Genomic DNA, 14,529 nt, shown 5'->3' with positions numbered 1-14,529 from the left:
ACTGCAGTAAAAGAAAATACCAAAAACGTATGAGACTGTAAACGATGCCAAATGCCACTGAAAACACTTATGACCCCACTTTCTGTTATTGTTATTCAGTGTATATTCATTCTGTCACATAATTACCATCTGGAGAATTCAGACACTTACATTTATGTAATTTTATAGTCTTTCATGGGACTATTTAAAGGAACTACCAGACAAAAATACAAAGAGACTATCTCTTCTGTTTTTAACCACCCTCCAAAAAACTAACAAGTTATGCTTTGCAAGGCAGTTAAATAAAGAAATTAGAATGAGTGCCTAATACTGAGCCCCTTCTATACAAATGTTTCAACTAAACATGAATACGGGTGAAATACTTTCAGTACTGCACATACTAAGAATTCCTTCCCACATTACAGAAACACACATCTAGACTCATCCTTATACTGACTGAATGGCTTTTACACAGATGAAAACACCAGTACAACAACAGGGCACAACATGAGCTTTGAAAAAGGAAAACAAAGACAGAACCAACACTGACAAAGAAAGGTATAAGATGAAAAATACCAGGTTAGATCTTGCAGTGTAGTATTTTTCTTCTGAATCGTCCAAAAATCACTCCTGCCAGGCTGTTTGTTAGACAGAGATCAAGACACTCAAATTATTTACATTGTGACTGAAAGCCAGGTATACACAAAGGGAAAGTTTCTTGCTAAAAAAAAAGTTGTTAGTTGAAACTCAAACCATGTTAAGCCAGTTCTGGGGATGGAGGTAAAACACAGCGAAGGGTACGGTCACATTACCAGACACTACCGAGTCACACCAAAAGAATGGATTATTGTTCACCATCTGAGCTGTGACAATGAGCGACAAACTGCCTCAGTTAGAGGCAAGTATGTGCCAGTTCCACATCTCCGTGCACCACCACCAATAACTCCTCATGCTGCAGCGGTCCAGTCCTTTGGCTTATAAACATCAAATTTAAGCATGCTTTAGTGAGACAGAAGCAAAAGGGTCAGAAGAACTGCTGTAAGGAAAAGGGATCCACACTGTTAGTGCTGGAGGAACAGACAGGCACCTCTTGCTCCCGCTTGCATTTAAAAGAGCGTGTAGGTTGTTACAAACTTCTCCCTCAGCCTGCTTTGTGCTAAGGCTCTTTGCTGGAACAGCCATTCTGTGAACAGAGCTCTAGTTTGCATTTGACATGCCACTTTAAATTGTCCATCGGTTCTATATCTAACGACAAAATACAGATTTTCTTTGGTCTCCAGACCCAACATCATCATTTTCAAAATCATAGCTCTGTTTTATCTGGAAAGGACAGATCAGGACTGCATGCTTCATTCTGATACGAGCAGTGGACCAGTTAATTGCCATCTTCAGAAAGATCCAAACAAGCAATCAGGGATCTTCCCTACAGGCAGGGAGATGAGGCAAGTTCTTTGGACAGGTTTCAAATACCCAAACTCCAACAGGAGCAGACCATACTAAGAGATTTCCTTATCAGCAGAATTAATCTGGATCCTTCAAGTCTCTTCTTGGAGCAGCAAGGGCTTCTGCCATTCCAAAGTGCAAAGGCCCTGATTGCTAACCCACAAGGTAGGAAAAGGCTCTGTTCCTCCCTCCCAACAACATCGGACGAAGAAGTGCTCTCCAAAGTTGTGCTTTAGTCCCTGCAGAAAATCCCTCTCCCCGGTTTAGCAACTCAGGTTCCTAAGGTGCAAGGAAAACACGTCTCTGCCCCATGAAGTTGTCCGCTAACTGGTTTGGTTTGGTCAGTAACTGATAAAGTAAGAAAGAAATGGAAAAAGTATTTTTAAAACTTCAGCTTCTCCCTTAACATCTCTTTGCAATTATGATTCTGTGTCTGTAGAAATAAATGAAATTCTTAAGGAGCCAAGCATTATAATTTGAACTATACGATGCTACCAATTGTATTTTCTTTATAATCCAGACAATGCAACAGGGGAGCAAAGCCAGGATAACTTGGAATCAGTTCAAAAATCTTTTGGAGTTTACGGTGATGAGTTTACAGTGAAACACTGACTTTATTACCATGTTTAACAAACACTTGTATAACCAGGGCTCCGAAATGATGTTGTTATGCAGTCATGTCAAGGTCTAAATAAAATAGCTGAAACAACTGCCTAAGTCCTACGTGAGATGTGGTAAGCTATTCTCCTCTGTCTCCAACGGGCACTAGAACCTGCAGACTACCTGTCCAGCCGTTGCTGAGGAAGAGCAAGATCACGTACAAACTCATACACCCAGAGCCAGCTGACCCACTACCAAAGGACAAGGCACCGGGAAGGAGATTCTAGTACAACGACAGAGCAGTACAAGGAAACCTACGCCAGAAATCCCACTCACGTGTAGTTTGTAGCCTTCAGAAGAGGAATTACATTCCCAGCTACACACCCTTCCCAAAACCAACTCAGAGCAAAGCCAATGTCCCTCCCACCTATGCACTAAGCCAACTTTTTCACCTCAACACCTGCCTTAGAAAAACAAAGAGAACACAGAAGTCTGCAGTAAGGAAGCAAAGGAGTGTCTTTTTTATCCAGGAATGTGAAGAAACTGCCCAAGAGCACAAGTGTGGAAAGCAACAGTCTCCACAGAAGAGAGGAAGCTGCTGCAATCACGTGCGTGAGGCAGCACAGACACCTTTTCCCTCACTGCTTGAGTTCTCACACCCCTTGCACTGACAGGTCCGTAGGATGAAAACATTGGCAACACACCTTCACAGAATACATCAACTGCCAGACTCGGCGTGGCTCAAGTGTCAATACAAGCACAAGGGAGAGAAACATTTGAATATGCACTGTAATTCTACAATTAAAAAAATAACTCTATAAATAAAGGGAATTATATACTTGGCAATGAGGTAAAAAGCATAGGGGAAACCCACAAGACCAAGGGCTGTTGCTTAGCACGTACATCACACCTGGCAGAGCCCACAAAGAAGGGGTCTTGCTGCATATAGTGCAATGGCACCAAAAGATCCAGGACCAGTATGCTACTTGTCAGAAAAATTCACTACCAACTTCAGTAGCGCTAAGGAGGTATGCTACACATCTTGGATTTCTCCTCCTCCACAGACATTTGCAGGGAATAATGTGCAGAGCATAGTCCACGCTGCTTGTAACTCACAAACTCACGATGTGGCTCCGTCTCTTCCCTCAACGGTAGACCAAATTTTACTTGACCAACTACAGAGGAGAAATGAAAACAAGAATCTAAGTTGGACTGTAATTAGACCCAATTCAGCTTCAAAGGCTAACCAAAAAGGCAAATCCAGTTTAATGAGTGCATCACAGCCCCACTGATGGAAACTTCTGACACAGGCACACCCCCAACTTGTGCCTGCTGGAAACTATGGGGCACAGAAAGTACTCTTCTGTCACAAAGGCAGCACAATCGCCACTTGCCCCACCTACTTACTCATTAGAAGGATGAGGAAAACCATTCAGCAAACAAGGCCGTGAAGTGCCCTCTTTAGAGCGACAATACAGATGTAATTTAGAGAAAACACGTTCTTTGGGGTGATTCAATAGCACTAAAGAGCCGTGAATGAAGTTTGGAGAGAGCTTATCGCATCTTCTAGGAAAGCTCTTTGGCAGACGCTCTTTAACACTCCTTCCCACAATTTTAGCTTCAGAAAAGACAACTAAAGCTCCAAGGATTGCTCTGATTTAATTCAAGCAAAAGAATGACCTCAGTTTGGGGGATGGAGTCTGCTTTTAATGGCCAGGGATCAGCCACCTCCTTTCCTGATTTCTACAGGACTGTTTCAGTTCAAAAGCAAAAACCACAACAAGAGACTAAATTAAGGCAGAAAAATCTTCCTCTGCCATTCTGCTACCCAGCACAATCTGGCATCACTCCGAATATCCCTGCTGCAGTGGCGTATGAAGCAATACCAACCAGCTCTCAGAAGAGCTCAGGTTGTGTCCTGTTCAGTTAAGGTGAAGCAATAGTGAGATTTGCTGAAGTGCTGACAAAAGGGGTATTCAAATGTTTTACACTAATGTTTCTTTTGCATAGTCATCTAGAAACTATATCCGTAAGTGAAACAGCGTAGTTTTTCTTTTCCTGAATATCACTAAAACTGTTTCTATATACGTCAGCTATGCAGAATACGAGTTGAAATAAGTGAATATCAATGATTATTTTAAGAATATTTAATGTTGTCATACGCTTACAGTTTATTTCAGAGCATGTCTTTTCTTCTCTCCCATTTCTACTTCTCAAATGAATCCTATGAGGCACTACCAGAGGCTAGAAGTGAACAATAAAATACTTCAATACCAAAATATATTCACTTGCAACCCAGTATTGTGTACCTGGTTTTTAGCAGGTTTCTTTAGCATAATAGCAACAAAGACAGACAGAAATCAAGCGGAAGCTAAAAATAAAGACTGCATGTACGTTTTTGTACATGAAAGTTAGAATTATTTGGAGACATTTTATCTGTAGAGTGTCTTTAACTTCAAGACAAGGGTTTTTAAAACACTGGATTTGAGCAAGTAAAGACAATGCTGGCCAGCATTTATCTTTGCTAAGATTGTTACCGAAAATCGTAACCAAGAAAACTCTCCAAACCAAATGATAGTTTAGAAAGCCGACATTGGTTTATTGCAGCGCTGGGTGCATGGGGGATCCTTCCTCCTAGCATGCACACCGGCTTGAAATCATGAAAGGTATTTAAACAGTTAACAAAGTTAGTTACGCCTTCTGGTCCCACCCCGTAGCTAACTATTGGTTAGGATCTTTCTTACTGCATCTTAAAGATACAGTTCTCTTTTAATTCACTACGCATGCCCAGAGAGTAGGGGGCTTATTTGGGTTGGGGGCTTTTCTAGCTAGGAGGTGTGGTTTTTAACAGTATAATGAGGTAGGTCAGCCTTAGGGCACCCATTTGGGGCATTTCACTGACTTGGCAGGAAACCCAGAGGCTGTATCAGGTGCTAGGTCTACTTTTGTCTCCAGGTAGACAACATTAACATAACCCAATAGAGCTAATCGCCACAGCCAGCCTGTTTCCGGGAAAACTAATGCATATTTCAGTTTGTGCAAGGCAGTATCATCTTAACTCATCTGTACAAAGTTTGCACAAAGGGATCTGGGTTTTTTGTATGCTAACTAATTTGTTTAAGTCTTTGGTATCAAGATAACATTTCCTTTTTGCCCTTTCCATTTAACGGTATTGATAGTTGGAAAGTCTTCACTAACATACAGTTAAGTATGAAGACAGGATGCAGTAACAGAATATCTGTTTTCTCTTGTTTATGAAACACTTCAGTCCTGCACCGCTTATCATCTTACATAAGCGTGCTGTTTCTTCCCAGCTGTTAAAGCAGAAAGTCAGAAACTTTGTCTTTGACAAAACCGTAGGTGAAATGGAGTTTCAGACTCTTCCAAGAGAGAAAATAGAATCTGCAAGAAACACATACCAAACCGCTTGACAAAAACAACTACAGGTTCGTTCTCTCCTTCTCATAAGAAAGCAAATGAGGAACAAAAGAACAAGTTCTACAGAGGTAGAACACGATTTTTATGAATGCTTGTTTTGCAGATGAATGGAAACATAATTCCACAAAGAAACAGAAAGCAGAATGCACGACTGAACTCGGGACTGGAGAAGCAGTCCACACATACTGCTGCAAAATTGTTGAAGGACAACCACAAACAAAATTTTAAAGTGTTGTCATCTCTCTCTCTCTTTGAGCGTCTCTCTCCCAAATATAATGAGTTTTGCTAAGGGCCTGTACGTGTGACAGAGCAGCACAACCAAAAGTAAAAGCAACCCTTGAGCCTGTTCCCAGGCCACAAAACGTTCTGTGGCTCAAGAAATCATAAGCATTTAGTTTTGTCGGCAAATGAAAACTTAATCTGATTCATTCCTACCTCAGGATCATTGTCATCAAAATCACGGTAAGTGGAATGCTCAGGATTATTCATTTTATCCAAAAGTTCAATAGCAAGACTTGGATTTAATGGCTGGGTAACAAAAAGGATGCTGAAAGACAGAAGGAAAAACACAGATTAAAATTCCAACCACTCATATTAAGCACATTTTAATTTTAGAACTTTAAAAAAATCCCATGCATAAATTTATACCTGTAGTAACTTTTCAGCTGTCGGTCTTTTTTTAGCATTTTTTCCTAAGTACTGTTTTCACAGAATGATGGAAACTATTGGACCTGTAAAAGGAAGTGGTAAACATGAGAATCAATTGCCCAGTAAAATACATGATCATTATCTACTGAAACAGAAAAGTACTTGCCATTTCATTTTGTCCTTTAATTCAGGAGGCTGGCAGTTCCTTGTCATCATTAGCAAAAGCGCTCTAAAAAAACCAACAGTATTTCTGTGGGTTACATGGCAGTACATATCTGACATGAATGTTGAATACATTGTTTAGTTGGCAGGAAGAAGTCCATCCGTTTAAGAGATGCTACCAGGACAACATGGTGCATTTATGCACCAAAAGGAGTTGTCACAATTTCTATCACGTACATCCAGAACACTTACAACCCAATACCCTTGCAGTACCCCCAAACACCACAAGCACCCATGTAGTCACTACTCCAGATGGATGATTTGGGGAGCTGTACTTACACACCGCGCTTTAACCTCTTGCTAACCTCACTGGATGTAGGTCAAACATTGGAGAATGAAGCTTAGCAAGCTCTATAGCAGTTATTCCAGCTGCCCACAGATCACAGAGGTGGTTATAGACACCTTTTCTTCCTACTGCAGCAACTTCTGGCGCCATCCTAAAGGGTAAAAGACATTTGTAGATAAAATTCTCGCCACAAATCAAACATTCTTCTGTACGCAGCAGTTTACTACTCTTTTTCCTAAACCTCTCAACCTGTAAGCTCACAGCATATACACTTACACAGGTGGATATATACACATGCCTGCACGTGTGCGCGCGCACGTGTGTAAAAAGTTACGTAATGTATACATGAAGTTCTCCTCAATCACTTTGTAGTAACTAACAGGCAGTTTCCAAAACAGCTATTTAGCAGGAAGTGGATGAAACCAATCTGCCTCAGGCTGTTCTGCAGGCACACAACAAACTACCACTCCACAACCAAAGAGCCTAAGGGGTAATTATTCAGCTACAGTAAAACCCAAATAATATCCAAATTCACACACTGCCCCAGAAAGTGATCAACTGACCTTGAAGAGAAGAATTCTAACCAAAAAGAAGTCACAAAATGTCAGCTATCTTGTATCCTGAAGGCACGAGACCAAAGACTCATTGTCACCTCCACACAGAGCACTCCTTGTTCGTAAAGTCTGCCTCGCTGTCATGGCAGAAGACCTCATTTAATTTAACAAAGTACCTTCACATCCTCAGGTGGCAAAAATTAACAGACATAACTGACACATAATTAGGAATACCTGCAGAAAACGATTCACTAGGCATTGTCACATGTTTTCAACGGCCAATATGACCACTACAGCTTTTCCATGCTGGCCCTTCTGCTATTTATTTCAGTGCTCTGGAAGGCACTACGCACACGGTAGCTACCGAAAAGCTTTGCTCAGAGTTACCATACGGTTTCTAGTTAAACTCAGCAGCAGAAAGACAAACAGGGGAGAGGCCACGGTCCTGAGTGCAAAGGGAGCAGAGAACAAACCAAAAGCTATCGGGGGCAATCCTGGAAGCAGCGACAGGCCGTCTGGCAGACAAACACCGCGACCTCTGCATCGGGGTCCCGCAGATCAGCCCGCCACCCAAACCGCTTCATGAGCGCTATGCCAACGGCTCTTCCCATCGCCTGCACGGGGGAAGAACAGTCACAGGCAGTAAAAAGAGCAGAATTAACAAAACTACAGATCACAGCCTTGACTGCACAGTCCTTATAAATACCTGGGGAGAGAAAGAGTCTCTCTTTATCCCGAGGAGAACCACTCGTACAAAGACTAGAAGAGGTACAACAGGGCACAGCGAGTGAGCAAGGGGCAGAGCAAAGACACTGCAGGACAAAGTGACCGTCACTCCCCTGGAGTGCAGGAGGCTGAAGTTCAAGTCCCGCCCAAGGTACAACTAAAGTTGTCATCATTTTAGAATTATAGATCACGCACAAAATATTTCTGAGAGCTGTAAACTACTTTACCTAAGAGAAAACCTGTGAATGCACAACTGCCACTCACCATTTGAATGCTTTTATGGCATCTAGAAAGCTCGGAATACCTTCAGAGTATGACAGTTCCAACGCACAACAGAAATTTAAGCAAACGTTCATGCTGGCAGGCTCATGTGTCCCACCTTCCCAAGGTACTAGCTTTAGGAGGGAAAAAAAATCATCTAGTTAAACTACTGTGCTCTTCAAGGAAGAGAAATCTACATAAATTGCAGCTACACGGGGTTTCTTTGTTCATCTTTTTTATTTTCCTCACAGGAGAAAGGTATTATAGATGGGAAGAGTGCTGCATGGAAAGGGCCCCTCTCTCCCAAGCACCAAGGTCCACCCCCCAGCACACATTTCAGGGCTGCACCGCCCTCCTGGGGAACAAGTTCTCCCCAAGGCCCAACCAGAGCCCGCCCAAGCTGCAAGTCTGGTTTTGCCCCTTCTTTTACACAGGCTGCCACAACCCAGAGGAGTCCGGCTCCACTGGCCTTGCAACGGCCCTTAAGTAGCTGGAAACTACTCTCAGGTCACTCCTGGGACTCCACAAGCCCAGACACCTCAACCTCTTACCTTTACTTATCCTCAGCAAAAGGCATTGATTTGGAAAATACTCAGGGCAACAGTGCCCAGAAATTAACAACAGCCCTTGTATTTCCACTTGTTCAAAGTAAATGCAGGTTAAGGGGTTTTTTTTGAGAAAATACTGAAAAAGCTTCAATCAGTTTGTTAGTCTGAAACATACAACACAATTGAAATTACAAACTACACATCTCCCTTCACCTTTGCTAAATTCTTTTAAAACACAGAAACTTTAGCATACCTGCGAAGGAAGTATTCTGGCAACCGCTCCACTACAACGACAAGGAACTCTCAATCTGAAGCTAAGCTGCCCATTCGCAACAGGCTTCTCCCCACTGCTTTTGGAAGGGACTTTGAAGGAAGCCTTGCTTTCAGTCCGGCAGTCCCGATCGCTCTTTCTCTCTGGTACCACACACCTCTCTTCAGCTTCCGCTTGACATTCCTCAGACACAGTCTCTCTTGCTTGGTCTGCTTTCTGTCTTTCACTTGCAATATTTGTCTCTTCGTCAGAGAAGAAGAGACAAAAGAGACAAAAGATCTCTTGTCTCTTCAGAGGCTTTCTTGAGAAACATCGCCTTTTTTCCCCTCACGCCCAGGAAGGTTTCTCCAGATAGAGAGAACATCCAGCCAATGCTTTGGCTCCTCAGTGACAAGGCTTTTACTCTCATGCAGCATTTTCCCTGGAAGAAAAAGCAGGTTCAGGTTAAGTAGCTCAGTCTCGGCATTTGATTCTCCTACGGACAGAGAACAGCTGTAACAGGGACTGTGTTCAGATCTCATCCACATGTGAATCCAGGAACCACAGCAGCAGCAATCACAGGCACAGCCAAGCTCTCAGCACCCACGCACCCACCCACCCCACCAGCAGAGACCCAGGCACCCCTCTCATTACCAGCTCTGCAGAACCAAGATTGAATCGTGCAGGGGCTGAATTCTGCACAAGAATGCAGCAGCTCTAGAAAACCGGACCACCCCCGAGAGTCATTCCCAGGGACGGAGGACCAGCCCACCATGCCATCCTCCCCAGAAGGCACTTGGTCCAGGATTGGAGCTGTGGGACACTTTCCAGGCTTGAAAGACAGACATGAACATGACTCACTTTAATTCAGCTCAGAATAAAAGCCACAAGTTTACAAAGGAAACATCTCCTTGCTGGTCATCAACCTGCCCTCAATCCTGCAAAGTCTCCGACACACGCCTGAACTTACACCCGTGGGTAGTCCTCTTGACCCAGCGACAGCATGAGAGGGATGAGGAATACAGAGGCCAATTCACTTAAAAACTTTGAAGCTGGTCAAGGAGGGAGAGCAGGGGCAAGGTATTTCTACTTCTTGTTTAGAATCATGGTTAAATTTGATCCTCAAAGCTGAAGGCCGTCTGTGATCTCCCAAATACAATCCCAGCAGCACGCAGACATCAATCCATCTTACCTGAAATTCTTATTCCAACACCGACAGAGGATGTGACCTGAGCAGCTGAGGTTTACAAGAAGCCTGTGCACTCAACAGTGAAGTGACACAGGATATACGTCTGGATCCACGTCGCCTGAAAGAAAATGACTCGCCGCTAAAAGGCACAGAAGGGGTCCAGAACTGGACTTCAGTTTCAGGGGGAAGTGGGGGTTTTTTTGGGGGGTGGTGGTGTTACACAAAGACGTACCTGTCCAGTGCCAGTGCCAGCAGAACACAAGCTGGCGAGATCTCCGTTTCAAACGTTTTTGAAGCCGTTTTCAGCACTAAACAAGCATCGAAAACACACGTGGGTGAAGGATCCTTCAGAACTGATGACTGCCAACTAGAACCGCAGCTGTCAGCAACTAAATGAAGTAAATCAGACATGAATTTCATACCTGGGACGTGAACTGGGGCTCCTCGCCCCCGCGCACCCACCCCGCGAGCAAACCCGAGGGGTGGCCCGAGGGAAGGAGGCAGGGCCCCCCTTCTCTCCAGCACCTCCAGCCGGGGCTTCTTCCACAGCCGCTCCCCAGCCCCGCGTCTGCTCCGCCCGCCCGCCCGCCCCGCTCCGTGCCGGAGAAGACCTTTCCCAGGCGCCGTCCACCCGGGGAAGAAGCGGAGCCGAACCCCCGCGGGAAGGCGTTCCGGGCGAGCGCTGCCCGCAGCCCCGCAGCCCCTCAGGCCCGCTCGCCCCGGGCAGGCGGAGGGCAGCGCAGCCCTCGGCTCAGCGCGGGGGGCGAGGGGACGCGGCCCGGCCGAGCGGCAGATGTCCCTGCCCGCGGCAGGGGCGGCCCGGACGGCCCTGAGGGGTCCCTTCCGACCCAGGCCCGGGCCCGGGCCAGGCCCGTGGGGCCCCGCGCGGGCGGCGGCACAGCCCACGCCGCGGCCGCGCCGGGGAGCGAAGCGAACGAGGCCGCGTTCCCCGCCGCTCCGCTCCGCGCCGGGCCGGGCCGGGCCGGGCCGGAGAAGACCTTTCCCAGACGCCGTCCACCCGGGGAAGAAGTGGAGCCGAACCCCGGCGGGAAGGCGCCGGCCCCCCCCTCACCTCCGCGGCGCCGAGCCGCGCCCGCCCCTCCCGCGCCAGGGAGGGCTCCGGCAGCGCCCCGCCGCCCTCAGCGCGGGCCGGGGGGCCCGGCGGGACCGGCCCTCCGCGGCGGGGCCCCTCCTCGGGGGCGGCTCTCCCCCCTCGTCGGGGCCGGCGGGAGTCGCTCGGCAGCTCCCGGGCCGTGCGGGAGGGCAGTCTGCGGACCCCCCCGCGAGGGGTTCTGCGGCCCGGGGGGAAGCGCCGGGAGGGCAGCCGGCAGCCGGCATTTTTCCTGCTGTTTTCCTCCTTCCCTGGAGCAGAAGAAGTCTCTGTGGCCCCCAAGAGCTGTGGGCGGTGGTGGTGCAGCTGCTCCAGGGGACAGGAGTTTTGGGGCGAGGAGGATGCTCGGGGCGGGTCAGCATGGGAGGCGAGACGCTGAGCAGCAGCGGCAGCGGGAGCTGCGCCGTGCCATGCTGACGCCAACGGGACTGTGCCTGCCCAGGGTCCCGAGTGGCTCCCACTGCCGCAGCGGGATCACTGGGACTGCCCGAAGGAAGGGGTTTATCCCCCCGACCCCCGGCACTGGGGGGCTGCCCCGATGGGGACCTCACCCTGCACCTTCTGCAAGCTAGAGCCGGAAAGGTGAGGCCGCTTCCCGAAGGCGCCGTTGGCTGCATTGGCCCCAGGTTGTGGAGCTGGGATGGGAAAAGGGGGACAAAGAGAGATGAAGTTTCCAGGCACTTTCTGGCCGGTGCAGTGATTTTCTTTCTTCCTATTTTTTTTGCCACCTTCCTGGTCTTGCGTCTGCCCAAGGTGCAGCCAGACAAGGGGAGGAGGGTCCCTGCCTGGCCTGCAGCTCCCTCCCTCGCCATTCTTGGAGTGATTTGGGGTTATTTTTCTGGGCAGTGAGGCAGAGCCTGGCTCCGGAGCGGAGCGCGGTGGGACCCAAGGAAGGGTGTGATTGTCTTGAGGCTTTGAAGGGCTTTGCACCGAGCCCTGTCCCTGCTGGAGGGGACACTGGTCGTGTTCAGGACGAAGGCGTTGCAGCCCCCGTTGTCATGTGTGTCCATCCCCAGCCTGGCCCCCAAGGTCTGTCCTTGTCCCGGGGACTCCATGCTGCTTTCTGCGTGGGGCCGTGTCCGTGTGTCGTGCAGGGACCCGTCTGTCCTGGCTCCCCTGCCGAAGGGCTGCTTCCCCTGGGGAAGGGGACAGGGCAGTCCCCCGGCTGCCGCCATTGTCTGCCCGGCTGCTGGTGACTCAGCCCTGGGGACGGCTCGGTGCCCTTCGGGGCTCGCCGGCTCTGCTGTGGGGCTCTGCGGGGCTTTTGCACCTCTTGGGTGCCCTTTCCCGGTGCCCCCTGCGCTTCCTCCCGCTCCCACACAGGCACGGAGTAGTTCAGGAGAAATGGCTTTTAATGAAGAAAACAAGAGAAGCGGCCTCACCAAATCTACTATACCAACACCACCCCCCTCCCCAAATACCCAGCCCTCCTCCCCCACTCCCCCCATCTCCCTCTCACCCCTGCTGTGGGTCCAAACAACCCCCCGCCACCCCCGTGCTGCCGGCGAGAGCCCTGCGCTTGCTGGCTGGCTTTGGCGAGGTGCTCTTGGCCCGCTTCTTCCCCCGCTTCTCTGCCGTGGCAGGCTGGGACGGTGGCAGGTCCCTGCCCTCATCCCCCCACGGCTCCTGGGGCTCCAGCCCCATGACGAACTCGTCCAGGCTGAGGATGGCGTCAGCGGTCTTGGGGACGCTGTAGTCGGGGCTGAGCAGCTCTTCGGGCAGGGAGAGCGAGGCGAAGTCGCAGTGGGGGATGGCTGCGCCGGTGCCACCAGGGTCCCCAGGCCTGGGGCCGCTGCTGGGAGCGTCCTGGCTGACCCCCACCGCGTCCGGGGAGCAACCAAAGAGCCTCAGGGCCTCTTCGAGAAGGACCTCCTCAGCCACGGCGAGGTCGCCTGTGGGGTCCCCCAGGGCTTGCTCGTGGGGGGCAGCAGAGGGGCTGGGGGGGACGTCGCTGCCCGGGGGGATGTTGCTTCCCGGGGGTGCTGCCCTGGGGGTGGCACTGCCAGAGGTCTTGGTCTCTGCGGGCTGCCCCTGGATCTGCTGGTAGCTGGGGATGGACGTCGGCAGCAGCGGGGGGGCTGGGGTCACCGCTCTCCCCTGCTGGGTGTAGGGTGGGAGGTGTTGCGGCTGTCCCTGGGGGCTCCGAGGGGCTGCCCAGGCCGGGGGGGTCCCGCAGCCCCCGGGACCCCACAGGGCAGCACCCGGCAGAGAAGCGGCAGCACGGCCAAGCGTGGCCGTGGCCAGTGGAGGCAGATGGGTGCTCGTCCATGGGATGTGGAAGAGCTGGGGGTGGAAGCAGCAGCTGCATGGAGCCCTCTGCAGACCTGTGTGGGGGAGAGGGAGCTGTGCTGGGCCGGGGGGACCCTCCAAGGGCACCCGCCGAGCCGGCCCCGATGGCCGAGGTGCCCCGGCTCTGCGCCAGGCACGTGGGGAGCTTGTGGCCGGGGCACTCGCCGTGGGGTGAGCTGATGTGCCAGTGGGACCAGATTGCAAATTGGGGAAGGAGACTCACTTCCATGGGGCTGACACGGGAGAGGTGGCCCCAAGGATTTGGGAAGTTCTATGGAAATGGGATTTAGTTGGCACCCATCACCCAGGCAAGGGCAGGGGATGGTCGCCCGGGCTTGCTGAAGCCCTGTGCCATATCTGCCGGGGGGGCGGGGGTGGTGGGGATGCTGGGAGTGCTTGGGGGTGGTGGGGGGATCCTGGGCGTGCCCAGGGGTCGGGGGTGCTGAAGGTGCCGAAGGTGGCGGGGTGCCCGAGCAGAGAGTGGTGCCATACCTGCTGGTGGTGCCTGGGGGGCCACCCCCACTGGGGGTGCCCAGGCTGCGGGGAAGGGCTGCTCCTGCCCGGGCAGTTGGCACAGGTTGGGTGAGCCTGCAAGAGAGACAGGAGTGATGGCCATCGGTCACCTCTGCTCTTGCCCCCAGGAGCGTCCCGGGCTGCAGGGGTCGGGGTGGGTCCCTACCTCGGGGGTAGAAGGTTTTGGGGAGCACAAAAGGCTGAAGGAGCCAGGGCGCCGGGGGGGCCCAGGGCCCACGCGCTGGGAGCCGCAGCGGTGGCCGCGCCATGGTCCGTTGTGGCTGTTGGCTGCTAAGGACTCTCTGGGTCTCCCAGGATGGAATGCGGGGGCTCCCTGTGTTTCGCCCCGCCCCAACAGCCTCCCCAGCTCCTCCTGGGGAGGGAAAGGGTTAAGGGGGGCTGGGCTGCCCCGGGCCCTGCAGGCGGCTGTTGGGGGCTGTGGGTGCAAATGCCCTTGGCTGGAAGCCTTGGT

The 14,529-nt window shown here is 50.7% G+C and overlaps 1 protein-coding gene across 1 annotated transcript; it reads right to left on the bottom strand.

The window, feature by feature from the left end:
- Positions 1–12,710: 12,710 nt before the first annotated feature.
- LOC132320822 (proline-rich protein 22-like) lies at positions 12,711–14,326 on the bottom strand. Its single transcript, XM_059834455.1, has 2 exons — positions 14,168–14,326; positions 12,711–13,352 (listed from the first exon to the last, which is right to left on the bottom strand). Exons 1-2 carry the CDS (start codon positions 14,324–14,326, stop codon positions 12,711–12,713), a joined length of 801 nt encoding a protein of 266 aa, XP_059690438.1.
- Positions 14,327–14,529: the final 203 nt, after the last annotated feature.

Source organism: Gavia stellata, unplaced genomic scaffold (genome assembly GCF_030936135.1).
Source record: "Gavia stellata isolate bGavSte3 unplaced genomic scaffold, bGavSte3.hap2 HAP2_SCAFFOLD_85, whole genome shotgun sequence".
Classification (NCBI taxonomy): Eukaryota; Metazoa; Chordata; class Aves; order Gaviiformes; family Gaviidae; genus Gavia; species Gavia stellata.
The sequence above is the reverse complement of the archived record's forward strand: the minus strand, read 5'-3'. Positions and strand labels throughout refer to the sequence as shown.